The following is a 26,221-nucleotide window of genomic DNA, read 5'->3' as shown; positions in this document are numbered from 1 at the left end:
GGTTGCTCATTTCTGTTTCACTTAGTTCCTTTTCTGGGGTTTTGTCCTGTTCCCTTACTTGGAATGTATTCCTTTGCCTCCTCATTTTGCCTCTTTCCCTGTGCTTGTGTCTACGTATTAGGTAGGTCAGCTATGGCTCCTGCTCTTGGATAGGTGACCTTATATAAGTGATGCCTTAGGAGGCCTGCAGTGTGCTTCCCTCAGTTCTCAATGTTCCAGGGGTGACCCCATGTGGGCTACGTGTGTCCTGTTTGCTCTCCCTGTAGGCGCCCAGGGAGGCCGAGTTATGCTCCTGGCTAGCTGTTGTAATGCTCAGCTGCTTGTAGTTGTTGTGGGCCCTTCAGTCTCTTTATCAGGTGTGAGGAGCCCCAGCACATTTGGCTGCAAGTTCTAATACCACATTTGTGTTTCAGTATTTCTTTTAAGTGAGCAGGCCCCCAGTGTGGCAGGTTGTTAGGCTCAGGGGCTTACAAATGCTATAAGCCTCCAGCCTTTAGGTCTCTTGTCAGCTCTCTGAGGATTGCCACTGGGTGGGGCTGGCCTCAGGCATGGGAGCATCCAATTGTTTCAGGCTTTGGAAGGTGGGGCAAACTCCCTATGTGGGTCTTTGAGAAGCACAAGTCCTCTGCAGCTGACAAGCCCTGCCACCCACAGGTCCACACACACAGTCAACACAGTTCTGCCCCGTGTGTGCACCCTGACCTCCTGAAGTGGACCAGTCTCTCCACGGTGGGAGCCCCACACACTCCACCACCACCCCACACTCTCCACCCGTTCCTTGTGCATGCCCTGCCCCACTGAAGTGTGCTCAGTTGCCACGCTGCAGAGAATTCAGTCACCAATCTATGCAGGCCCACAAGTTGCCTGAGGGCTTGTTGTTGGGTGGGGCCAGTCTCTAGGGTGGGGTGCCTGCCCTGGCTGAGCTGGATTAAATCGGTGCTCTAGTGGGTGGGGCAGACCTGGGCTAGCAGGCCCCAGGGAGAACTCCAATGGTGTCTGTGTCAGCACGCCCACACCAGGCCACAACAATGGCCACTGCCAATGTCCCAGTCCGTGGAGAGGTCTGACCTCTCACTGCAATGCACTCAGAGCCTATCAGGTGAGTCTCTTTTCACCAAAGCACTGTGCACCTTTCTTTCTGATGATTTTAGGTTGCTTTCTGAAACCGGTGAGTTTACACAAGGGCCCTTTAAGAGCCAGTTTTAATTTCTTTGTGAACCAGCTTTTCTGGGGGTAGTCCCCAATGTTTTAGTAGCAGGCAAAGTCAGATATTATGCCACTCATCTCGATTGTGCTGGGTCCACAAAATGCCCGCAGCGGGGGCACTCCCCGGCTCAGGCCCCGCTCCTCCAGGGAGGGCTGTGTTCCTTTGGGCGGCTCCCTGTTGACCGTGAGATGCTGCAGCTTGTGAAGGTGGAGTTTTTTCTCTCCAGAAGGGAGTTTCTGCCTCTTCCACCTCAATTAGGATTGTCCTTTGTTGCAGGAGTTCCTCTTATCTAGTTTTCAGTTCTGTCTCAGGGGTGATTTTTCCATGAGTAGTGTAAATTGGCTGTGTCCACGGGAGGAGATGAGTTCAGAGTCTGCTTACACCGCCATCTTGACTTCTCCCTAAAAATTCTAATTAATATATGTGATTAAACTTACTAAAAATTAATAAGGGAAACATCTTTGTATGCAAGGAAAGTAAGATGTATGTTTTCAGTAAAGAAGGTATAAATAATGAAAATATTTTTGTTTGGTTGGCTAAGAAAGATAAATTTGTCCCAAAGTACTAGGAGGAAATACAGAAAGGCATGGGACAAATTCTAAATGAAAAAAGAAAGTTATAAAAGGTTTGTGGAAGAGGAATTCTGAAAAAAGAGTTTTATGCATGGTCAAGTTTGCTAATATTAAAATGAATTTAATTAAATAAGTTTCAATATCAGAAGTAAGCTAGTACAAACATTAGAATTTGTTTTTTTTTCTCTCTTAAAAGGATAATTTTCTTAAACCCTTAGTCTTAATAATAGGTTTGATAAAGAGGTTAAAAAGGTTTTACTTTACCTTTGAGTAAGTTTACCTAAAAGACAGAGATCTATGTTTTGTTAAGGTAATTTCCTATGTTCAAAAGACTGAGGTCTCACTATTAAGGTTATTTTTTTTTTTGACTGTTTTAATGTTTGTTTGCCCTTGACCATTTCTGTTACTTTGATTGAATGAATAACTGAGCACTGTTTCACAATGAGCATTGTTTCCTATTTTACCAAGGGTTTTAAAACCCTTTTATATTTTTGACAACCTTCTCCCCCCACAAAATATTCAAATCCTGAATGAAGTCTTTCCTTTGACCTGGAAGAAGGAAAAAAACTTTTTTCTCTGAGAAGTTTCAGAGGGCCCCTGGGACTTCTCAAAGAAATTTGTTCCTTCTCTTCCTATAAAGAAGATACTAAACTAATTAGGCTTATTTGGTATGCTAGATTACATGGGAAGCATTGTCAAATAAGTGATGATAAACCTTCTTAGGTGGTATTATGTGGGTAAATGTTATTGATATAAATGTTTTAAAAATTATGTAGCATTCCTAAAATTCTGATCTGTCCTGGTTGTCAGCCATAATTCTAGTTATTATTTTAAAGTGTAGTATGTCACAAAATTAACCAAATTTCTTTATCAATTGCCATTTTGGGGTCTCGTTGTTTACTTATTGTTTTACCCTGATGCTTCTGCAAAATACATTTCATCTTCAGAGAAGTTTGTGGAAAGGACTCTGGCACCTACTCTAGAATACAGGTTTCTGATAAACCTCCAGATTATAAAACTGAACTGGGTAAGAAATTACAAAATTCTAACAGAGAAACTATTGACTTCATGAAACTGCTAACAGAAGATTAAGATCAAGAATCATTACATAGGACTAAATGAACTGATGAGGATGATTATAACTTTTATGAGTTTTGTTAGAAATATTGCTGATTTTTTAAAAAAATGTTTTGTTTTTTCAGATTTAAGGAAAACTTTTTCTTTTCTCTTAAGCTAACTATGACATAGCAATTTGGTAAATTATACTTTTGTAAACAGAATTGAAACATCTCTTTCTCTCTACCTGATCCCTCCAGAATTTGAGAACTCCTAGTAAGTGAACATTGTTATTCATGGCAATATAGTTATTTGCGTAAGTTCAATAAGAATCTGTTCTCCTTATAACAGGACACAATTGGAAACATTGGTTATATTATCAAACCTTTGACTGGAATGTCATATTTGAGAGAAACATGTATAGACTCAGATATGACCAGATAGCTTTTGAGAGACAAAGATTGGACTTTATGGAATAAAGCCACTTCGAAATATTGGCTTGGTACCTTGTTTATAGCATTCCAAACAGCAACCTTACTGGGTAAGTAAGGAAGGTCACTTATCTGGCAGGTGCAAGGAAACTCAATATTTTGGGGAACCTCCTGAGAAGAGAGGAATTCACCCAAATCTAAAGTATTGCAGGCAAAGCCTGATGACAAGTCCTTGGCTTGGCTTTCCTGGTGTTGAGAGGCCTTTAAAGTTCAATCTGAGATTCCTTATAAAAAGTTCCAGGAAAGCAGATTTAAAAGAGCCTATATGATCAATGGCTATTCTTGCTGTACTTATGTAAATAATTGGGCCAATTTTATTGAAATTAAACTTCTTTTGCAAACCAGTTAGTTTTAATTTGGCTATCTTTTATAAAAAAATGAGGGTGATTTTAGAGAGACAAAAAATATGTTTCAATAGAAACTATAGCACACATTCATGGATATTAGGTTCTAGTTCTGATAATTGTCTTTGAGGTTTTTGTTTTATATCTGTTAGCTGGACTGGATCCTGAATTCTTCTAGTCTCCTGAAATACCTGGCTACAAATCTCCAACTAACATTTTCCATTTTTTCCCATCATTTTCATTAGGAATCATTGAGAACTAAAACTGCCCTTTATCCTGAAGCCCTGCAAACTGAAGCTGGACAACTTGATATAAACTTAAAAGAGATTCATGTTTGTTGCTGTGTAAGCCACTCAGAAAGATACCTGAACACCCGATGACATCATCAGATATATCAAACTGCAAAAGATGCTTTGACCCTGACATCTAGAAATCTTCTTGACTGGCTGCCCCCTGGGCTCAGGAACTGGTTTATAACTTGCTCCAACCATTAACCTTATTGTTCTTTTTGTTTCTCTAGAAATGCTTCTTATTGAATACCTGGTTACTTGCTTACACAATATAGGCCTAACTTTGGGAACCCACTTGCATCACCACCTTACTAAGAGACTGGTTCTATGAGATGGAATGACCTACACCCCTTATTAGCAGATATCCCCAAAGATACCAGGTCCAGACTGGTTTTCAGGACTGTTTTCTTGGATTCCCCAAGGGATCAGGTCTATTTTTCAGGGACTGTTAACATTTGATAACTTCTTATCCTTCTGGTCGGATACTCGATTATAAAATGCACCTTTAGATGTTGTTCCAAAACTGTTGGGCAAAGTACAAAAATTCTAAGAATGCAAAATGCCAACCTAAAGCCGGGAACAAGAGAATATTTCCAAATAAGTGCTAAACAGTTTCATTCCTTTAACCCCGATCTATGCCCCGATTCAGCAGGAAGTAGCTGGATCGATTGTTGCCCCAAATCCCTCAAGAATAAGGAATGACCAAAGAATAGGGAGGATTGAAACTGGCAGTGATCTGTTGATGTTTAAATAGCTAGGAGCTTGTTTTTTTTCTTTTTGCAATTACTGGTTATAGCTTTTAGCTGTTTACCCACCCATTGTTAACTGTGCTGTTTAGGCAATATGCTATCTGACTCCCACTAGGTTCCTATAGATAACATCTCCCTGGACCCTGGGTCACCATGGTAATGGGTGTTTGAGCTGTTTTTCAGGATTTAGAACCCCTTGTCCACTTCAGGCTGGTTGAGACCAACAACCCATCAAGTAGGCCTGTGCAGATGTCCAATAAGCGACCTTTTGATGTCAAGAGGCTAAAAACTCCACCTTTGGCTCAGGCCAATGCTGCCATTTTGTGAACACGCGTCCTGTGAAGATGCATGAAATCTGACTACGCTTGCACAGATCATCAATTACCTCACCTCTCCTCACCTTCAATCATCTATCTCCACAATTCAGAGCACCTTGCTCCCTCCCCCATAAATATCCCTGAGTCCCCATTATTGGGGAGACAGATTTGAGACTTGTTCTCCCGTTTTCCTCACTTGGCTGCTTTGTGATTAAACCCTGTCTCTCTGCAATCTCGTGGTCTCAGTGTTTGGCTTTCTGCACGAGGGGCAAAAACGAACCCAGTTCAGTAACAACCCTCCAACCATGAGGACTTGCAACCTGCACAAGCTGTGCCAGTCAGTCCCCAGATGTTTCAGTGAAGGCCCACCTGTCACAAGAGTTGCAATGAGCTGGATGATCTCTGGAATTATCTTTGAATCTCCCAACTCAAGATCAGAATTTTGCAGTATGTAATGACATGGTGCTTTGCCAATTGGTATTTCTGCTTGCTTTGTTACCCATGACACACCTGAGGATGTCTTGACATGGTAAATGTGGCCTCGCTAGGGATGCACGTCAACATGAAGAGAAACAGGACATGAGGAGACCCCTTGGAAGTGCTCCTCGCTTCAGGAGAAACCTGAGAAACCAGCCTGTATCTTCTAAGAGTGATTCCTCCTCTGTAATCTCTCAGGAGGGCTGCCACCACCAGGCAGACCACCTGCTGCTTGGCCTGGAAGTCGGGCCCCACCCACCACCCTGGGGCCTGAGGGAGGGAGACTAGAGTACAAAGGAGGCTGAGGAGGCAGCCCTGGAGGGAGGCAGTAAGAGATAGAAAGGGACAGTCCAGCATGGCTTCCATTCAAATCTTGGCTCCACCCCAACCGGGTGTGTGACCTTGGGCAAGGGAACCTCCATGTGCCCATTTCCTCACCTATAAACAGGAGCAATACTTACTACCCATGATTGTTTTGAGGGTTAAATGAGTTACTACTGATGTGGAGCACTCAGAAAAATGCACTTGGTAAGCAATTGTAAATAGATTTAGCGCCAAGAAAGTGGAGTCTGCCAGCCAAGCACTCCTGACCCAGTTGTGTCAGGTGGGATCCAGCCCCTCCCTGGGCTTCTTTTCCCTATATGCAAATCATGGATAATAACCAACTCCCCCAAACAGGATTAAAGAATCCATCTGGGAGCACATGGGAAGACAAAACTAGCTCTACAAAAATCTAAAAGGTTAAAATGAATGTCTGATGCTGGTTCCCTAGAGCACACTTGGAATTCCTGCACCCAGAAGAAGGGAGGCCGGAGCTGTTCCCTCAGTGACCAGATGACCCCCTCTTCACTGCTCACCCATGTGGTGTGAAGCTCTGGAACGGTTTGTCACCAAGGTCACCTAGCCCAGGGCTTTCAAACCCACTAGCAAAACCAAGTAGGTAGGTCACAAGCCCCATTAAAAAAAAGAGTGGAAAACAGAAACTCTCAGAATGCGTTACACAATATGGGTATAGTTTCAGGAAACGTTTGTCAGTTACGCATGCATGTTCTGGCTGGAAGTACAAAATGTGTTCTCACAGGGGTCATGGTCAGGGGTCTAAGTCCACTGCCAGAGTTCACCCAGGTATCAGCTCTGCATCCTGGAGCTCAGGGGCAGGTCATAGAGGATGCCCAGGAAACGCTGCCTGAGCCAGCAGAGGGCGCCCTGCACACAGCACCCTGCATGAGGGACTCCCCCATTCTCTCTCTGACCAGGCCTTTGGGCTCACTGCAAGCCCAAGCCCACTGCGGGCCCCACAGCCCACCTCTAGAGAAGATTAGCAGTAGCAGAGAGTGGCCTTGGGCCTTTGCACCTCCAGGCCTGGCCTTGCTCTCACACCCCCAGCCCCTCCTCAGCTCTCCTGTGCCTTTATCCCTTTACCCACGCTCGTCTTCCAATACTCTGCTTCCCTTCCTTCAACTGACCCACTTCCTCTCACCTGTCCAGCCCTTTCCTTTAGTCTTTGTTTTCCCTTCTTTTCCTTTCTTCCCCCACCCTTTGCCTCCTTTTCTACCCTCTCCTCCTTTTCCAGGACACATATACACACATACAGTGTTTTTCAGACAATTCAGCCTTTATTTTTGAAAATAATTCTGTAGCTTCAACTTTCTACCACGAACTGAGGTCAGGCAAGAAAGAAAAAAACACACATTGCTCTCCAACCTGCCATCTGCATCCTCATCTGAGTGGACACGGGAATGCCTGGGTGAGAGGCGAGGGGAGCCAGGGCCATCCTGTCTTGGCTGCTCTACCTCATGTCGACAGGGCTGCCAGAAGCCACGGGCCTTAGGCAGGAGCCTGTGCACCAAACCCCAGGGGAAAAGGGGCACAAGGAGCTAATCTCTCTTTCCCCAAGTCAGCATGAACCCTCCTAGAGCGATAGGGAAGGGATCAGTTTTTAGAAAGGATGGAATCCAGAGACAAAGTCTGTTGCTTGGCGGCAGAATAAGGGAGGTGTGCCCCAGCACACCAAGGCTTTCCTCCCACTGCCGGGGACGAGCTGAGGAGAGGTCTTGCTTCTCCCCTTCAACTTTTCATCTTATAATCACAAACTGCTAGAATGCAGGGAAAGAAGAGCTCAGATGAGTCAGGGATGAGGAGAGAGGAAGAAGAGAAAAAGGAGGGAGGCAGTAAACCCTGACAACCTAACAGCTCCACCCAGACCCTGACGATGAAATCCCTTTGGTTAGTGTCATTTTGGCCACAAATATGTCCCCCTCTCATATAACCCAGTCCCACTCCAACTGGGGGAAGGGGTCAGGTACAGTAAGAGGGCTCAACCCTTGGCTGGAAGAGCCAGGATAGGGAAAAGAGGCCTGGTCAAGAGAGCTCAAGTTGCCAACCTATCTGCAGATGTCCTAGGAGAAAACCTGGAATGTGGACATTTGTAGCCCCAACAAGCCCAAGCCTCTCCCTACCACACAGTGGTTTCCTGCTTAATACTTCCCAACATACCTTAGAAAGGTTCCCCTAATCTGACCCCCTTGAGAACGGGAGAATAACCCTCACCTTATCATCTGTGCACTCGAATGCCATTTGAACAACAGCAACAAAAAAGAAGATAAATGGACCCAAGAGAGAAACACAGAGAGGACAATGCAGCCAGGGACTGCAGTCCTGCCTCAGTCTGTGATATGGCAAGGGAAGGGCCCAGGAAGGACGGGCAGGTGCTAATTCCAGCTGGGATCATAGCCGTCCCAGGTCTGTGGGGGGGCCAAGTGGACTCGGCGGCCCCGGAACAGGAAGCTGACGATGCCCCGGTAGCCAGCCCTCGGGACGCCGGACTTGAGGTCGTCCATGACTCCCAGGGCCTTGGCGAAGGCCTTGAAGCTGTCCCTGCCAGTGTACTGCACCCGCACCTCCCCCAGCTCGTTTCGCTCACTGGTCCTCACTTTCTCCACCTGCAGCAGGGGAGCGCCATAGACACGGGCAAGGAAATCCCTGTCATAGGCCTCCTGCCGCAGGTAGGACAGGTCTAGCTGGGTGAAGGGTACAAAGTGCTGGTTGAGCTTGATGAACTTGAGGTGCTGGTCAAAAAACTGCCCGTGGCTCACACCCTTGCGGCCAAAGGTCATCGTTCTGGAGATTTCAGGCCGCACACAAGCCCGGCCTTGCCGCTGCTCAGGCCGGCGCATCCAGTCATCCCAGAAGGCCTTGGGCCACTTGGGCTCCAGCTCAGCCCAGAGCTCAGCCAACAGCAGCCAGCCCAGGCCAGGGAAAAAGTCTGTGCGGTAGAGCAGCTCGGGCTTGCTGGAGTCCACCATCTGCTCCTTGCCATTGTCATTCCAGGCAGACACACACCAGAGGGAGGGGTCGGCCCTCAGCAGCGGGTACGTGGCCTGGAAGTACTCAAAGAAGTCTGGTGCCACCTCTAGATCATCCTCCACCACCACAGCTGCAGGGAACTTGAACCTGTGGAAGACCTGGCCCAGCGCCCAGCGGTAGTGCCGTGCGATCTTGTAGTAGCCCTGGAACTTGCGGTGGTCGGGTGGCACAGCGATGCTGCTCAGGTCGGGCTGCTGGATGTGAGTGACTGCGCTGCCGTAGGAGGCAATGACCTGGGCTGTCTCCTCGTGTCCACAGTCCTGGCTGACAATGATGGGGAAGTGCTCCGCTGAGGGCCGATAGTGCAGTAGCTTGTCCAGGCAGCGCCGGACAGTGCTGCGGTCACAGGCAATAACCAGGATGGGGATCACAGCTGGCAGGGAGGTGACAGGCACACGTGGTGGGACGGGTGGGGCTGCAGTGGGCACCCTCCACCTCTGGCTCCACCGAGCATGGTGCTCCCTGATCTGCTGCAACAGCCCCCGCTGCCGCTCCAACTCCACCTCGGCGTCCTGGGCCAGGCGGATCACCTCGCGGGTAAGACCAGCGGGGTCATCATCAAGAGCGCCATCTGAGGGCAGCCTGCTGGGTGATGGGCGTGTCCAGAAGAAGAGGAGCAGCAGGGCGTTCCAGGCCACAAAGAGGATGGCGCCCCACAGCACAAGCCCTGCAGACTGCTTCTTCAGCATCCTGGCCCCCACAGGGGAGGCAGGCAAGGATGGTGCTGAGGCTGCCTTCGGCTTGCCTGGCTCACTCCCCACAGTCCTAGGGATGTTTCCTCTGGGTTTCAGGATTAGGAAGCAGCCATGCACCTGAGGAAAGGAGACAGAAAACCAACAGTCATCACAAAGGCATAGGGCTGCCCTGGGGTAGAGGGGTGGGTCCCAGGAACAGGTGAAAAAGTACAGGAGGAGGGAGGCCAAGAGGTTGACTCCAGGGTTCTCTTAGAAAAGAGCTCCCGTCCCCTAATCTGGGAGGTCAATCTGCTTGGGAAAATAGGATTAGAACAACATGCTCCCCTACTCCAAAATGAGTTCATGAGTCCTCAGAAAAGCAATATACGTTTGAGGGGGAAGTAGAGAGTGATGCTGGTGGAAGGGAGAGAGCAAAGGAACCCCACTTCCCCTTCCCTACCTGACAGATTTCGTTTCCCATCTTCTATCCAGAGCTTACAGGGAAAGATGGGATGAGACCATCTGCCTCCCACTCCTCAACCAAAACTGCCCCAAGATTACTGACTTAAAAACTCCAATATCACATCTCAGGGCTAAAGCCAGCACGTTACCTAATAAAGAAGCATTCCTTTGAAGGTTAGGAGCAAAGCCAAATGCTCACCATTGACAAGACTATGTAACATTCTGTTGCAGGCGTCAGCCAACGCAATGGACAACAGAACACAACTAAAGGCAGAAGTGGCAAAGAAGCAAAATGATCTCTACTTGCTGATGCTGTGAAAATACGCCTGGAAAAATCTAGGAGAATCAATGATGAAACCAACACAAGCGATCAAATAATTGAGCAAGGTGGCAGGATATAAAAATTAACATGCAAAAATTAATTGCCTTCGTATCCACAAATAATGGATGAGAAAACCCTATTTACAATAGCCACGAAAATGATAACCTATTTAGGAATAAACTTAAGAAATACTCAAAACCTATATGAACAAAACTATAATTCCTGAAAGACACAAAAGACTTTAAAATCCCTTGTTCTTGGTTAGAACATCTCAGCATCATCAAAAATCTCAACAAAAATACTTTTTTTATGGAGCTAGACAAATTGACACTAAAGTTCATGCAAAAAAATGAATATAAAACGAGCTGTGAAGATGGACTAGCCCTACCAGATATTAAAGTACTACACATTACAAAGCCTCTATAATTAAAATCAGGTGGTGCTGGTAAGTAAATAAACACATCATGCAATGGAATAAAATTTCAACTCCAGAAATAGACCCAACTACACATAGAAATCTAACAAATGATAAAGGTGATATTTAGAAATACTGGGGCAAAAAACGGTCTTATTAATAGTATTATAACAACTATATAGTTATTTGGGAAAAAAAATTAGATCCATACATAAGAATAACTCCAAGTGGATCAGAGATCTAAATATAAAAATTAAAACTATACCAAGTGCTAGAAGAAAACATGGGTCAATTCCTCTATAACCTGGGTATACAGAAAGCCTTTCTAGGTATGAATCAAAATACAGGTGCAATAATAAATAAAACACTTTTGCATGACTAAAAACACCATAAACCAAGTCAAAAGACAAATGACAAACTGGGAGAGAATATTTACAACATATATCACAAATAAAGAGCCAACACTCTAATCGACAAAGAACTTTTAAACTGAGGGAGGGAAAAGGCCAAAAATTCTTGTCTAAAAGACAAGGGCAACTCACAAAAAAGATACTAAAATGGTCCTTAGACATATGAAAAATGTTCAACTTCACTCATAGTAAGAAAAAATGCAAATGAAAACTATACTGAGATAACATTTTTCACCCATCAGACTGGCAAAAATTCAAAAAGTTGTCCTACTGTTCACTTAACAGTGTCAGTTAACAGAAGTTTTTAATTTTGATGATGTCCATTATCGTGGGTTTTTTTCTTTTAAGGATCATGCTTTTCGCATTGTATCTAAGAAATCTTTGCCTAACCTAAAGTCACAAAGATTTTTTCCTGTTTTTCTCTTTTAGGTTTTATAGTTTTAGGTTTTATATTTAGGTTTATGATTGATTTTGAGTTAATTTTTTATATGGTGTCAGGTATGGAACTAACGTCCTTTTATAGCAGTTTGTCAAAATGCTAAACACATTAACCACATGACCCAGCAAGTCCACTCCTAGATATAAATCCAAGAGGAATGAAAACATATGTCCATACAGAAATCTACACAGAATGTCTATACTAGCTATATTCAGAATCGCCAAAAACTGGAAACACCCCAAAAGCCCATCAAGAGGGGAATATGGATAAACAAATTATAGTTTACCGGCAGAATGGAATTAACATTCAGCAATAAAAAGGAATAAGCTACTGATATACATAACACATGGATGAATCTTAAAATAATTATGCAAGATGTGAAAGACCAAAAAAAGAGCACATGCACTGTGATTCGACTTATATAAATCTCCAGAAAATACAAAGTAATCTATAATGGGAGAAAGTAGATCAGTGGTCACCTGAGGATGGGAGCAGTGAAGGCAGTGGGAGAGGTATTATGAAGGGGCATGAGGAACTTTGCAGGGGGGGTATGTTTATCATCTTGATTGTGGTGATGGGTGTATACGGATGTCCAAACTTATCAAGTGGTACATTTTAAATATGTGCAGTTTATTCTATGTCAATTATACCTCAATAAAACTTTTTTCTTAAAAAAGACATTATTGGGTCGAATGACAGCACCGGAATAGAGAAAGTAGACTGATGTATCAGTGTTGACTGATTGATAGCCACACTGTGGTCACGTAAAAGAATATCCCAATTCTTAGGTAATACACACCGAAGTAATTCGGGATAGAGAGCCATATAGATGCAACTTCTCAAATGGTTCCAAACAAAAATACCATGTTTATATATGGGAGAAAGAGCAAATGAAGCAAAATGTTAACAATAGCTGAATCTGAGTAAAGGAAGCATGAATGTCCTTATACCATTTTTATTCTTCCAATTTTTTTAAGTTTGAAATTATTTTCAAAGTTTCTTAAAAATCGAACATGGGGAATGGCCCACAGCTCTGACTAGCTTCATCTATCAATACGGCCCCCCTGGGCACATCAGTAAGAGCAACTGAGACAACCCATTTGTCCTGAACTCCTCAATCACTCAGCGACATGCATCACACACCTGCTCTCTGCCAGGCTCTGAGAAGGGACTGGGACACACATCCAACAAGAAAAAGGCATGGTCCCACCAACCTCCTCACTCTGCCACTTGAAAAGATCTACAACAGCTTCCAATTCCTGGACAGCTGCCATTCCTGACCACACACCTCTCCTGGCCCTCTGCCTCTGGTCTCACCCCTTCACACTCCAAAGCTTCAGGTACGTGCCCTCTCGTGCCAGTTGCTCTGCCAGTTACCCTCTGCCTCACAGCCCAATTCTCTAATCCTAGCCAAAACCTCAGGTCCCAGATGCCATCTCTGCACTCCTGGGCTCTCAAGCAGGCAGATCCAGTATCAAAGGGCTAATCCTGAAGAGCCTGGAAACGAATCTGGATTTCGTCTCCCCCCTGGGGAGACTCCCAGGCCCCTGCCAGCACCACCAGCACTCAGCACTCATCTTCCTCCTAGAAACCATCCACTCCCACAACTCCACAGCACCAGTCTTCTCAGAAACCTCAAGTCTGTTTCCGTTTTACTGTGTCATTCAACTCCCATTTTACCAGTTCTCATATACCAGTCAGGGTTTCACAGAAGAAGAGAGACACACACAGATTTCCAGTTTCTTCTTCACTCCCCCTCGGACTGTGTAGTCAGTGTCAGAACTTTCCCTCCAATCTCCTGGCCAGGGTTCCCTATTCCCCAACTTCCTGTCTCCTGACTGACTGGGCAGGAAAAAGTCTTTAGGTAAAGGGACAGGGAAGGAGAAGAGACTGAACTCCAGCAGTTGAGGTGTTGGCCTCAGGGCTGGAGGAGCAAGCCTGTCTCTGACTTACCAATGAGCCCCCTCAGACCAGCAAGCTCTCAGACTGGTGACAAAAACCCAAGGGACCATATTCTCACTACCCTTCAGATGACTTGTGCAAGCTTTCACTGTTCTCCAGACATTAGAATTAGGTGGCCCACATCCACTACCTGAGGCCTAGAAGACCTCCCCACATCCTTTCTAAGCCATGCAGATCTTAGCAAGTCTGCAAACATCTAGAATGGCTGGAAACTGCTGCCCCAGTCCTGAGAGGCCTCCACTTTAGCCCTCAGGGCCTTGTTCTCCAGGACACACCCCCCAAGTTCACAAACAGAACTTGCTCCTCTTGCCATAAAAGAATGTGACACCCCTATTCCCAGGCCCCCTCGCTTCTCCACACAGACTCATCCAGAGTCCCAGTGTGGTTGGTTTCCTACTGCTTCTCCACATGTTCTCCAGGGTAGGATCCTCCGCTCTGTCTGCAAGTTAGTGATGTGTGCCCATACAGAAGTGCATGCACTCACTAGCAGTTGGCTGTGCCTGACCCAGAAGGCCAGCCTTTGGCCAGCAGAGTCCACCCACTCCTCCAGGAGCACTGTTCTGAGTCCTACCGTCGGTAGGGTAAGGCAGCAACAAGGACGAGCCAGACAGCCTAGGGGCAATGCGGGGCATCACCCTGAGCTTTCTCACATCTCTGAGACTCCATTTTCTCACTTCTAAGAAGGAAACCTTAACAGAATACCTCATTGAGTTGCTGTGAGGACTGGGTGAGATAATGCACATCACGTGTTTAGAACAGTGCCCAGTTACGTGACAACATAAATGGTAGCCAGTCATTTGTTTGTTCCCTCTCTCGCTGGCTCTCTTTGCTCCACTCTGCTAGCTTCCTTCCAGGCCCCAAACACCCAAGCCCACCTCAGGGCCTTTGCATGTGTATGCCTGGTCTCCTCCCTGTCTTCTTCACCTGGTGCGCTCTGACTCATGTCTCTGCCAGGACACCTTCCCTGAAGCCTCTGGACCATGTGAGGCCCACCTCCCCTTCACAATCATCAGCATCAGCGCAACCTCTTGGTCAACATCTGTCAAATCCCCTTGGCTACAAGCTACTCGAGGACGGCGACCAGCTCCTCCAGTGCTGCCAAACTGCCATGCTAGGATCCTAGGCATTCAGGAGATATGCCTGTGACCTAAAAACTAGCTTATGCGTGGATGCCACACACCCACAATCCCATAACTGCAATTCCCAAGTCCAAAAAGCACTGAAAAACAGAAGTTTTCCACACTCATTTGGCAGTAAAACCTGACCTAATCTAATCTGGCGAAATCTGATCTGATTTAATGTAACGCTACTTATAGTCTTTATTTATCCCACTTAGTGTGACTATTCATACATTATGCTACAGAAACAAACAAGCTGGATTATGGTGTACTGCCCCAGACCTTAACACTACATTGTAAATGCACCAGATCATCTTTTTAAAATCCAAAAAATTATAAATTCTGAAACACATCCAGATCCAAAAATTGCAGAATTATGAAAACAGAAGAGACAGTTACTCATTCACTGCCACTGTCCCATTTCAAGCCCTCAAACCCTTTAATCTGACCTCTCTTTCCTTATTATGAAATATTGTTTTAAGCCTGAACTCTTCATGTAGCTTCTCAGCTGGTCTACATATTGCTAATCTTGCTTCCCTCTAAGCAATCTGCCCAAAGGCAACAGAGCATCCTTCATCAAGTACACGCCTGGTTACAGCATTAGCCTACCTTAAAAACCACCAGAGGCTGCCACTGCCCACAGAATAAAACTCGAACCTTTTATTACAACACGCAGGGCCTTCACAAGAAAGTGACTCAAACATCCTTTTTCACCTCCAAGCACGAGCCCCACGAACCCCATACTATCCTCAGCAGGCTGCTGATTTCCCCAGTAAGTACACTTGTGCCCTGCTGTGTGTCTTTACTCTGGCTGGTCCCTCGTCCTGAAATATTATCCACAGCCCCACCTGCAAGCACTCTCACATCCTTTAGAGTCCAGGTCAGATGAGTCTTTCCGTAACATCCCAAGCAGAGCCAGGCCTTCCCACGACTACACTCCCACTGCACTCTCTCCATACCTCCTGTCTTTCTCTTCCACACTGTAAGAATCTGTGGTTGTGCCTTACCTGGCTCTCACCTTACTCCTTAGGAAACAGGCTCTATGACCTCTAAGCCTATCAGAGCTTGGCACGTATGAAGTTCAAGTGGCTAGATGGAGAACTGCTTGCATTATTAACTAAATCAAGGAGAAAGAAGACCAAACCAGCAGAGAGTAAACGATTACATTTCCCAAATATGACCACCACATATCCCATTCCACACGCTTTTCTTACAAAGTGACAATGACATTCCTTCCTCCAGAGGTGGTGCCTACATCCCTCTTTTTGATCTGTGACTACAGAGGAAATGACAATATGTGACTTATGAAACTAGCTCATGAAAGGCAATAGTTTCCACCTGGTGCTCCAGAGATGCCTGCTCTTGCAACCCGGTCACCAAGCTAAGAGGGAGTCCAGGCCACATGGCAGGATACCTATAGGTATTCCAGTTGACAACTCCAGCTAAGGTCCCAGCTGACAGCCAGCATCAGCCTCTCGACATGGGAGGAAGCCTTCGAGATGATCCCAGCCCAGTCATAACTGACTGCGACTGCATGAAAGACCACGAGCAAGAACCAGACAGCCGAGACAGGAAGATGATTCTGTTGTTGGAAGCCACTAAGTTTTAGGGTGATTCACTATGCAGCAATAATTTCCTCAAACAATGAGTAAAACAGAATCTAAGCAGCCTTGACAAGCAGGGTAAGTCTTCTTCCTGCCCTCTGTGCTGAGGTCCCAAGTCCCAATTCTGAGGGCCTGCCTCTACTCATATCCTCTTCCTAATTAGATATCTATTGCTGAATAATGAAAACACTTACTGGCTTAAAACAATAACAATTACTATTCCCTGTCACAGTTTCTATGGGTCAGGAATTTGGACAGTAGGGCACAGAAGGGATGACCTGTCTATGCTCCATGACGTCTGGGACCCCAGCTGGAAGACTCGAAAGCTGGGGGCTGGACTTCTCTAAAGGCTTATTCTCTCACACGTCTGCAGGTTGAAGGTGGCGTCAGCGGAGACGTTAGCTGGAGTACTGGCTGGAACACCTCCACATGGCCTCTCCACCTGGCCTGGTCTTCCTCTGAACATGACGGCTGGGTTCCAAAGGTGAGTGTCCCAAGAGACTAAACAAGCTGGATCCTTTTCACAATCCAGCCTTGGATAACTTCTGCCTTACAAGTCAGGGGACTCACTAATCCCCACCCACATTCAAGGAGAGAGAACCACAAACCTCACCTCAGGGTGGCAGGAGGACAGTCTCCAACTGTAACAACAAGTGGTATGGGACACTTATGGGTGTGGCCATCCTGGGAAGATATAACCTGCCACACCTTCCTTTTCTAAAATAGAACAGTCCTTAACCCTGACCTGAGTCACTGATGTTCTGTTATTAATGATATTTGCCTGCAAGGCACAGACTCAAAACTGGTTTTAATTTGCTAGAGTTTTCACAACTCCTTAGGGAAGTGAAACAGTTGGTCCACACCACTAAGTTCAAAGACATCTGCACGGTGGTGGGAGATGAGGAGTGAGCCCTTTCAATATATAAAACCCTCAGCCAAAACCCAGGAGGCTCTGGGCAGGACCCACCAACCCCTATGGTCTCAGTTTCTTCATATGAAGGACTGCCTTGGAGCTGTGAGATCCCTTGCTAACACTCTGATTCCACGGTGTTCTCCAGCCAGTTCCCTTTCTCTGGCAAAATTGTTTCTTAAACAGTAAGAGAACACCAAATAATCAACTTCCCGTAGTGAGCAATAATGGAGAAATCATATTTAACTTTAAAATTAAATATGAGAGTTGAAGGACTATTCACAGATTTTTCCCCTCTATCTCTGTCTTGGTTAGTATATGAAAAAGCACTGCCTGAAAAAAAGGATAGAACATGCCACAGATAATGGAGATCTAACTGAATTATTTTCTTGTTCATTATTAGGCCTCTGCTAGACTCTTGTTTCATATACCAGACTCCATAATTTCAGAAGGATGGAAGAACTGAAAGGGAGTCAGAGAAGATACACTAAATAACTCAAGGGCTTAGAGAATAAAACCTAGGAGGGAAGGGATGCAGGTTATTCATCCCAGAAAAGAAAAGGCAAAGGGGAAGTATGGTGATAGTGCAGCAACAAGCATGAAGGCCAGCAATTCAGGCCATCCTGCACCAGCAATCCAGGTAACCTCGGAAAAGTCACTTGACCCAGTTGATTAGGATCATCTCCAAGGTCCCTGGTCTCTGATGATGAAGAGGATAGTGACAATTTCCCCAATGTCCCAAACAGGAAATAAGTTAACCTGTCACACGTGCTACTGAAGTGAGACATACTATGCTTTCTAAAGCGAGAAAGGGACACAGCAGCGGGGACCCATTGGGAAGGGTCAGGCAGCGGTGATCCAGGATGGCAGGCAGATCCCACAGGATATGAGCTTTTAACAGAAAAGGCTACAGGGTCTGAAAAGTACCATGAAGGAGAGAAAAGCAAGCTGGACGACATCTCAGCCAGCGATGTTCTAAAGCAAAGGCTACACACGCCACAGGGGCAGGGCTAACCCAGGCGGAGCCTCGCCCCAGGCTCGCTGTTCTGTGGGGACACACAGCAGCGGGCCACAGTCCCCTGCTCCAGGTTATAAGACGGGGCCCTTGCACGTCTCAGGAGCCCCTATTCCACACACATAAGCAAACAGGTGGGAAAAAAGTTTTCTTGCCAATTTACAGATTTCCGTATTGAGTCAATTCTTTTTTACGGTTGAAGAGAAAAAGCCCCTAGTAACTTATGGAAAGGACGCCGAGGTGGGCTTTGGGGAAAGGCCACCTCCCGTTCCCGCTCCCCAAACCCTATCGAGGAGGACCCCACCTCCTCCCGGCCCCGCTCCACGCACGCCCTGCGGCCGCCTTTCCCAGCCGCCTCCCCCACCACGCAGAGCCCGGCCGCCCGGCCGCCCTCCGACAGCTGGCGGCCTGGGATTCCGAAAGCGGAATGCGGAGCTCGCACTTCCCGGCTCCGGCGGGGGCGCGCGGCGGGGACGGGGCGGCCCGGGCCGAGTCCTGTCGCCGGGCTCACGGGCACGGGGGCTCTCGGGAGACATGAGAAGCTCGGAAATGGGCAGCTTCTCAAGCCGAGACCCACGTCCCGCAGCACCCTCTCCGTCCCGCGGGGCCTCCCTCGGTCGGAGCTCCGTCCCCTCCCGGGAACAAGCCCCAGAACTGACGAACGCAGGCGTCGCCGGCCCTACTCACCAGGTCCTCCCAACTTCCCGGCTCTGCACTCAGCCCGCCGCGGAGCGCGGGGAGCCAGCGCGGAGCCCGGCGCGTCCCAGGCACTCGCGCGGCCGCCGGCGCCTTCCGCCAGGCCAGCCCTTCCTGCGGCGCGCCGGGCGGACCGCCGGGGGGGACAACGTGGCCCTTCCCCGGGGAAGGCGGAGCGGGCCGAGGGGCGGGGCCCCCGCCTGACCCCTTCTTCCCGCGCCCGCCTCCCCTCCCCGACACTTCGCAATCACCCGCCGCCTAGACAACCCAAGTTTTCCGGCGTCCCCAACTTCGGGAGGCGCTGTAGAGGCAGCTGTTACCACAGTCCTTCCCGCCTTCTAATCGCAACTCCCCGGGTCGATACCCGACCCCACCCACACCCTCGACCCCCTCCAGTCCAGACTTCTCCCGGCGTCTCCCCCCTGCCCCCCAGCCTCGGCGCCCAGAGCCTCAAGGAGTTGGGGGCGAGGAGGGCGGAGACCTGCCTGAGAGGTAGGCCGGGTAGCCCAGGAAGTGCGTTCGCCAAACCCAAGGCCAAGGGTCTGGGGACCAGCTCCCCACAACCCCCCCGAGACGGTAGCTTCCGGGAAGGAGGAGTCAGGGGCAACTGAGGGACGCGTGGTGCAGGGATGTGACAACAGGAACCAGGGTGCCAAAAGGAAAGTCAGGGAGGAAACACCTGCTGCCACAGGCAGGGAGAGCCAGCTGTTTCTTTTCTTTTCTTTCTTTTTTTGTTTGTTTTTTCCTTTGTGGGTGGGGAATCGAAGCTGTTAGTTCTGAGTAAAGGAGCAGAGAGAGGCAGACCTGTCCCCAGGGTAGAACCACCACACCTAAGGAGGAAAGGACTCAATCACAGGATTTTGTGATAGCCCTGTGAAAGGGCATGGGGGAAGCACCCCGGAAGAGCCTAGATGTCTGTATCTGACGTTAAGAAGTGAGGGTGGGAAGCTGAGAACTACTGGCTGCTGATGCAGATGACTTTCCTGAGAAGGACAGGCCAGGGCCTGCCCTCCCAAGTGATGAGGACACACCATACCGGCACCAGACCCTCCCCACTTCCACTTCCCTCCCCTGTGTTCCAGAGCATAGAGCAGGCCGGAACTTTGCACCGTGTGGTTACTGACTGACTTTGCTCACTAACTTGTTTCTATCTGAAACCAGAATTTATGCAGGGTTCTAGAGAAACAAAAGGCAGAGCATGCCCTAACCCTGCATGGAGATGAGGCACTAAAACAAAATTGCACAGAGGCCTCCACCCGCCAGACCCCTCCCTCAGCCTCTCCTTGAACCCCCTGGCAGCTCTGGAGAGTATGCATTATCATCTTGTTCTCTACATGAGTCTAAGCCTCATGGTAGGTGCCAACTTGCTGAAGGTCACAAGACCTACTGGTGGGCATGGCCAGGTTTTAGACCCAGGCATTCTTGCCTCCAAAGCTAGGGCTCATTCCCTCCCCTCATGCACCCTTGAGTCTGGGTGTCCAGCAGGTAGGTGCACAGTGGGGCAGCAGGGAAATCTTGGCAGAAGCAGTTGGAGCCCGGCTCTGAAGGAGTAGAGTGAGAGAAGAGCCGACACATCAGTGAGGCTGGTCTGTGTGTCCAAGCTCTCCAGCTTAGCTGATTGTGTGGACTGTGGCAGGAGATGCAAGTCCACACTCATGTGCCAGCCAGCAGCCAGTGTCTCTGTACCTGGGCCCTCTCTAAGCTTTTGCCCATGACGAGGACATGGGAGGCCTACACACTCACACTCCATGTCAAGGCAAGAGGGAAAACAATAAAGTTTCCTGAAAGTGTAAAAAGTTGGGAAACACTGGTTTGTAATCCAAGATATCAGGAGCTAAAAATCACTCTCTAGGACAAAGGGCATAGTGGGATGTTGAAAGGTGGGAAACCCATGAGATGGGTTGATGAGATGTCAGATTCCCAACTCTAACAATAATCCTTCTCCATCTAAGGCACTTCAGTGGGGAACAGGACAGGGGACTGTCTGTGCACCATAACTCACACGCCATCACCACAGTCCATTATTTAAATCCCAAAGCTCACAGGAAGATCTAAGAGGAGAAATTCCCTGACTACAAAATGACTGTCTCAAGAAGAAAGGGCCTGGTTAGAGAATCAGGATGGGCTGAATTCTTTGATGGAAGCAGGAGAAAACATTTAGTCTGAGAGTCAAGAAGCCAGGGTGATGAGTGCTAAATTAACCTAGGGAAAGATGGAGGAGTTATGGAAGAAAAAGGTCAGAAGAAACAAGGAACCAGGTGCCTGGATTCTAGAGATGAAACTGGGATTGGATTATGTGAAAATGGAAGAAAGAGGAAGATCTGGTCACAGGATAAGAGAGAATTAGAAGGGGCAATACTGTATCCTGCACCCCCCCGCCCGTCCCCTCCCAAAGAGAACTAGAGAGATAAGGAGAAGGAAATGAAAATTGATCCAGGAAACTGCCCTGCCATAAACCATGCCCAAGATACCCTGACAGTTTTTGCAATTTGGAAAGAATTCATGCTCTGAACTTATGACAGATTTTGACTTGAAACCATCAGTGGAAGTAAAAGCAAAGTTTTAAATCAGTTTTGTGTCTATTTTCCCCTCTCCCTCCTCCCAACATCCCCCTCCCCATGGAGACCCAGAAACTCAGCTCATCAAGATCAAAAAAGAAAGAAAAGATTAACACAGTAAATCACTGAGCAACGTTTGTGAAATGAACTTTTGGTTAGCCACCTACAATTCCTTTTGGAAATTAGAAGGGTATAGGGCTGGCCTGGTGGCATAGTGGTTAAGTTTGCGCGCTCCGCTTCCACGGCCTGGAGTTAGCAGGTTTGGCTCCTGGGAGCGGACCTGCACACCGCTTATCAAGCCATGCTGTGGCAGCGTGCCACATATAAAGTAGAGGAAGATGGGCATGGATGTTAGCCCAGGGCCAATCTTCCTCAGCAAAAAGAGGAAGATTGGCAACAGATGTTAGCTCAGGACTAATCTTCCTCACCAAAAAAAAAAGAAAAGAAAAAAAAAAGAAGGGTATAAATAAATTCAGTTAAAACACACATAACGTTTGTTGAAGTCTATCACTGGTCCTGGCTAAGTGGCCTGAGCATCCTGGTGCCCTTCTAAGAAGGTGCCCCTGTGAGAAGGCTGATGGCTGTCTTGAGAGGACTGTCTTGTGGGTCAGGCAGAGGGCAGGACTAGAGCTTTCAGTGGAAATGACATGGGAGAGGAATTCTGGCTCACTTTAAGGAGGAAATGTCTTACCAGAAGGCTGTCTGACAGGGCACTGAGTTCCCCTCCCTGGAGGTTTGCAGCAGAATCCAGAAGGCCCTTGTCAGATCAGATGCTGTAGAAACAGCACAACACTGGGCAGGGGATCACAGCGTCTGCCACTCCATACTTAGGCAAGCCCTTTCTGCTCAGGGCTTCTGTAGCTTCCCTCATATATCAAACTGGGGAAATAATCCTGCTCTGTCTTCCTCACAGCAATGTGGTGATGGAAAACAGACACAAACAACAGCCTGGACACTTCACCTAATGTAAGCCCTATACAAATACAACACAACTCCGTGGCACTTCAAATGCTTCGAAGCACTCACAGGTCTCTCCGGTAGGATAAAGGCTGCAGAGGCATCCTGGGACCACACATCCCTGATGGATCACTATGATCCCAGTGCCTAAGCAAAGAAGGCAAAAAGAATCTGCTGGGTGAAGCTGGGGGAGATGACATGCCCAACCTGAAATCCCGACCTTCTAAAATAGAAGCCTGGCCTCAGAGGGGCTGCCCCAGGCATCAGACCAGATGAGAAGGAACAGCTCAGGGCCAGTGACTCCACCCAGCCCTGCCAGCCCAGCCCTCAGGACACTGGGGGGACTCAGGCAAGGAAGGAAGAAGGGGGTAAAAAGAAAGAAACTTAATCACACATAGATGATTTTCAGCTTGCAAATTATCTTAGTTATTGTTGCCAGCCCCCAATGAATGTGAGACCCAGGTGTTACACAGCTAGTGAGAGGCAAAGAGATGCTAGAAGCCAAGCTTCCTGCCCCTCACCCAGGCCAGCATACCCCACTATCAAATTTCCCAACACCTCTCCTTTCCGCTGTTTGTTGTCACTGAGAAAAGCAGGCATCTTGGCATAGGCAAATTGGAGTTCAAGGAAGGAGCGGGCAGGAGGTAAACATGAACAGGTCTGCTTTAAGTGGCAACAGAGCCTGTGAAAATATAAAGGGCTAAGAGATGGCAGTCTGAGAAAACGTCTTAAAGAGCAGGAGAGAAGACTAGGACAGGGCTCAGGAAGCGCAGGCCCGGTACTCACTCCAAGAAATGCAGCTCCATCTTCTAGGGGCCAGACACTTGGCCTTTGAGACTTAAACTTTCCTCCAACCCTCTTTAATCTGCTACCCCAAAGAGGCACACTTGCCACGCTGACTGGAGAGCCCTGAGCGCCAGAATCCCTCAATCTCAGTTCTCCTTGGACCCATGCACCATTTCCACAACTTGATAATCCCAGGTATTGTTTAACAGGAAAAGGATGAGACAAATTCGGGGCAGGCTTTTAATTAAGGACATCTAAGGCTTTGGCCAGCACACTAATTGAATAAAAGAACAGAACTCCTAATTCAGAGCTTTTCTCTATGTAACAATTATACAGGTATATCAAGCAATGTCAATGTTACTGTTACATGGCCCTGGATACTTTTCAAAATCTTTCATTTCATTTGTTCCTTGTAACAAACTGTGAGGGACCTGGAAAGTCAGTTATTCCCATTTTGCAGGTGAAGAGAACACAGCAGAGTTTAACCGACATATCTAGGGTTGCACAATGACTAAGAAAGGCAGAGCTAGAACACAAAACCTGATTCCCAAACCTGTGTTCTGTTCCTCAGCTCTTTCCATGAGGTTTCATGGTCTAAGCTCCCTTATAGGTGGAGGAGGAGAGAGAATTTGGAGGTTATCTAGACCATCTCCTACCCCCACCCTAGCAAGGCAGTTCTATTCAGTTAGCTCCCCAAAATACAGCAGCCTGCCTCTGCCTGGGTAATCCATTCCAGAGTCTTATTTAACCCAAACTGATTTGGAATCCCATTATCTCAGTGTTGGAAAGACCCTTACAGGTAATCTAATCCAACCTCCCTTCAGAGGCCTAAATTCTTTTCAAGTTCTCCTTGGCCTAACCTCACAATTGCCAGTGCTCAAAACCCCTTACAAGATACTCCTCCTGCCTGGGGATGGAGAGGCTGGGAACAAGTCTGCACCCAGAGAGAGTGAAGGAGAGGTGAGGCTTCCTGTGTTCCCATGGGGTAAAAGGTCACATCAGGGCACTTCCTGAATGGCAACATCCCCCAACTTGCCCCACTCAACACCGCACAGGAGTAGCAAGACACCAACTGGGAAATGAGACAAGAACCTTACCTTTCTTCTCTTCTCTCAGCTGCTCCCCTGGAGACCATCAAAGGACTCCCCTGGAGTCCTTCTAGAACTCCATTTCCGAAACTGAGAATTCCAAATCTGATATACCAAAGTACAGCTTCTCTCCTCTTATCCAGGTCCAAAGTCCATGGCTGAGTGGACTCTGAGGGGGAGGAGTCTGGGGGGGAAGGGGTATGTCCAGGCCCCTCCCCCCCCACTGCAGGCTTCAGCGTCCCTCCCAGGGATCTGTTACATCCCTTCATTCAGCTGGCTTATTAAGCCCTGAGTCTGCTGATGGGCAGATCCCACGTACTATCCCTTCTCTTGCTTAGGTAAAGGAAGTCATCCACTGTGAAGAATGGTCCATCCGTCTTCTGCTGGGGCTCATGAGAAGAAACAGGCCTCAAAACCTGCATGGCCCAGGAGGCTGATTTCCGTGTCAACCTGTGGAATATTTAAACATTATGACACTCTCTAATCTATTATATACCCAAATGGATTCCTAAGATTCCCTACCTAAATTAGATTCCTTTACTCTGCTCTATCATCAAAAACCCTTCCTTAAAGACTCCACGAGATTACACCAAGTACTTGCTTCACTCACATATTGCACCCCAAAACACAGTCACCTCATCAATATGTATACACATATATGGCTCAGCATAAAGGCAGGATAGCACCCATTCTCACTATAGAAAAGTAACCAGACACACTGAGGGTGTGTGCAGACTGTCTTCCAAGAAATACAGAAAAGGACATCCTCCTCCTGTTCTCCTCGTGTCTTAGCACCGCACACTAATCGCCCTACATTTCTCAAGCTTTTTAGGGTGTTCAGTCAGCTCTCCCCGACTGAACTCAATCCATTCCAGACCTAGATGCTGGCACCTTCCACAAGCATTCTTTGCTCCTTTCCCTTCACCCTCACCTCCCACTCTGCTTCCGACACTGGACACTGTGCCAGGTACGTAATTCCCAATCTGTCAAACTCCTTCCAGGGGCCACTCCCGACAGCACTCTTCTCTCGAGAGGCCGGAGTCCTGCCAGCAATAGCCCCCGTGTTCCAATTTCTCAGTCTGGGAGCCCACCCCTGTCGCCTCCTTCCTTCTAAATTTATTCCTAAACACACACACACACACACACACACACACACACACACACACACAGCCTTCCTTCCTGTAGGAGCGTGGCGTCCACATGACACCCCCCCCCGCCAAGAATTTAACTCCTCCCACCCGTCTCCTAGGAACCCGTGCTCAATGTTCACAGAGGAAGAGGTGACATCGCGACCCTCTAGACTCTGACCCCCCACTCCTCGGCCGTCCGGACGACCCTTGCCCTATCTGCGCTGGGCTGTTACCTGGATCCCGCCCGCCCCGCCAGGGAGCCACGGCCCGCCCATCGTCGGAGTCCGGGCCTGAGACCGGGGCCCCACTGCCGGCCAGGCCCCACCCCCTCGACCCCCGGCGGCTGGGCCCTCCCCTCGCACTCCTGTCCCCCGCCCACCATCCACCACAGCCACTTCCGCCCGTCCCCCGGAAGTCGGCCCGCGGCAACGGTCACCTCCCCTCAGCCCGCCCCCTTCCTCCTGGCCAACCCCCTCCCGTCACCACCGCCACCGCGGGCGCAGGGGCGTGGGTCTGCAGGGCGTGCGGCTGCTCTGCAGTCTCTGTCACAGCAGTGGGCGGAGGTGTGGCAGGGCCTGGACTGGGTGGGAACGGAGCTGGGGCAGGAGCAGCGGCCCCGCAGCTGGGCGAGGCAGGCGCTGTGGCTGGGCGCGGGCCCCCCGCCGCCCCCCGGCGCGGAAGCAAGCGCGTGCGTCACGACGCCTCGGCCGGGAGCGAGCGCGGCGCGGGGGCGGGAATGGGGGCGGCGCCTGCGCGCGGGGCGCTGTCTCCTGCGCCTCCGTCCTCGGCTAGCTTAGCAGCCGCCC

The 26,221-nt window shown here is 48.3% G+C and overlaps 1 protein-coding gene and 1 long non-coding RNA gene across 6 annotated transcripts in view; one reads left to right on the top strand and one right to left on the bottom strand.

Annotated features, from left to right (window-relative positions):
• Window positions 1–5,321, top strand: part of LOC147917178 (uncharacterized) — a 210,276-nt gene extending 204,955 nt beyond the window's left edge. For both annotated transcript variants that reach the window (XR_015551877.1, XR_015551878.1), the window contains one exon: window positions 3,916–5,321. This is a non-coding gene — a long non-coding RNA (uncharacterized LOC147917178). The remainder of the gene's footprint in view (window positions 1–3,915) is intronic.
• A 1,776-nt stretch (window positions 5,322–7,097) lies between these two features.
• Window positions 7,098–25,986, bottom strand: MGAT1 (alpha-1,3-mannosyl-glycoprotein 2-beta-N-acetylglucosaminyltransferase). Of its 4 annotated transcripts, none has more exons than XM_087429163.1 (3): window positions 25,908–25,986; window positions 24,295–24,735; window positions 7,098–9,681 (listed from the first exon to the last, which is right to left on the bottom strand). In XM_087429163.1, exon 3 carries the CDS (start codon window positions 9,556–9,558, stop codon window positions 8,215–8,217), a length of 1,344 nt encoding a protein of 447 aa, XP_087285289.1. In that variant the 5' UTR covers window positions 9,559–9,681; window positions 24,295–24,735; window positions 25,908–25,986; the 3' UTR covers window positions 7,098–8,214. The 4 variants fall into 4 exon arrangements, with proteins under 4 accessions (XP_087285289.1, XP_087285290.1, XP_087285291.1 ...); XM_087429164.1 differs by lacking the exon at window positions 25,908–25,986 and adding an exon at window positions 25,649–25,729; XM_087429165.1 differs by lacking the exon at window positions 25,908–25,986 and adding an exon at window positions 25,217–25,395.
• Window positions 25,987–26,221: the final 235 nt, after the last annotated feature.

This window comes from Ceratotherium simum, chromosome 4, assembly GCF_057802395.1.
Source record: "Ceratotherium simum simum isolate JZ-2026a chromosome 4, ASM5780239v1, whole genome shotgun sequence".
Taxonomy (NCBI): domain Eukaryota; kingdom Metazoa; phylum Chordata; class Mammalia; order Perissodactyla; family Rhinocerotidae; genus Ceratotherium; species Ceratotherium simum.
The sequence above is the reverse complement of the archived record's forward strand: the minus strand, read 5'-3'. Positions and strand labels throughout refer to the sequence as shown.

Bases quoted from the DNA above. Each gene is read 5' to 3' on its own strand.
- MGAT1 (XM_087429163.1), bottom strand. From the start codon at position 9,558: ATGCTGAAGAAGCAGTCTGCAGGGCTTGTGCTGTGGGGCGCCATCCTC.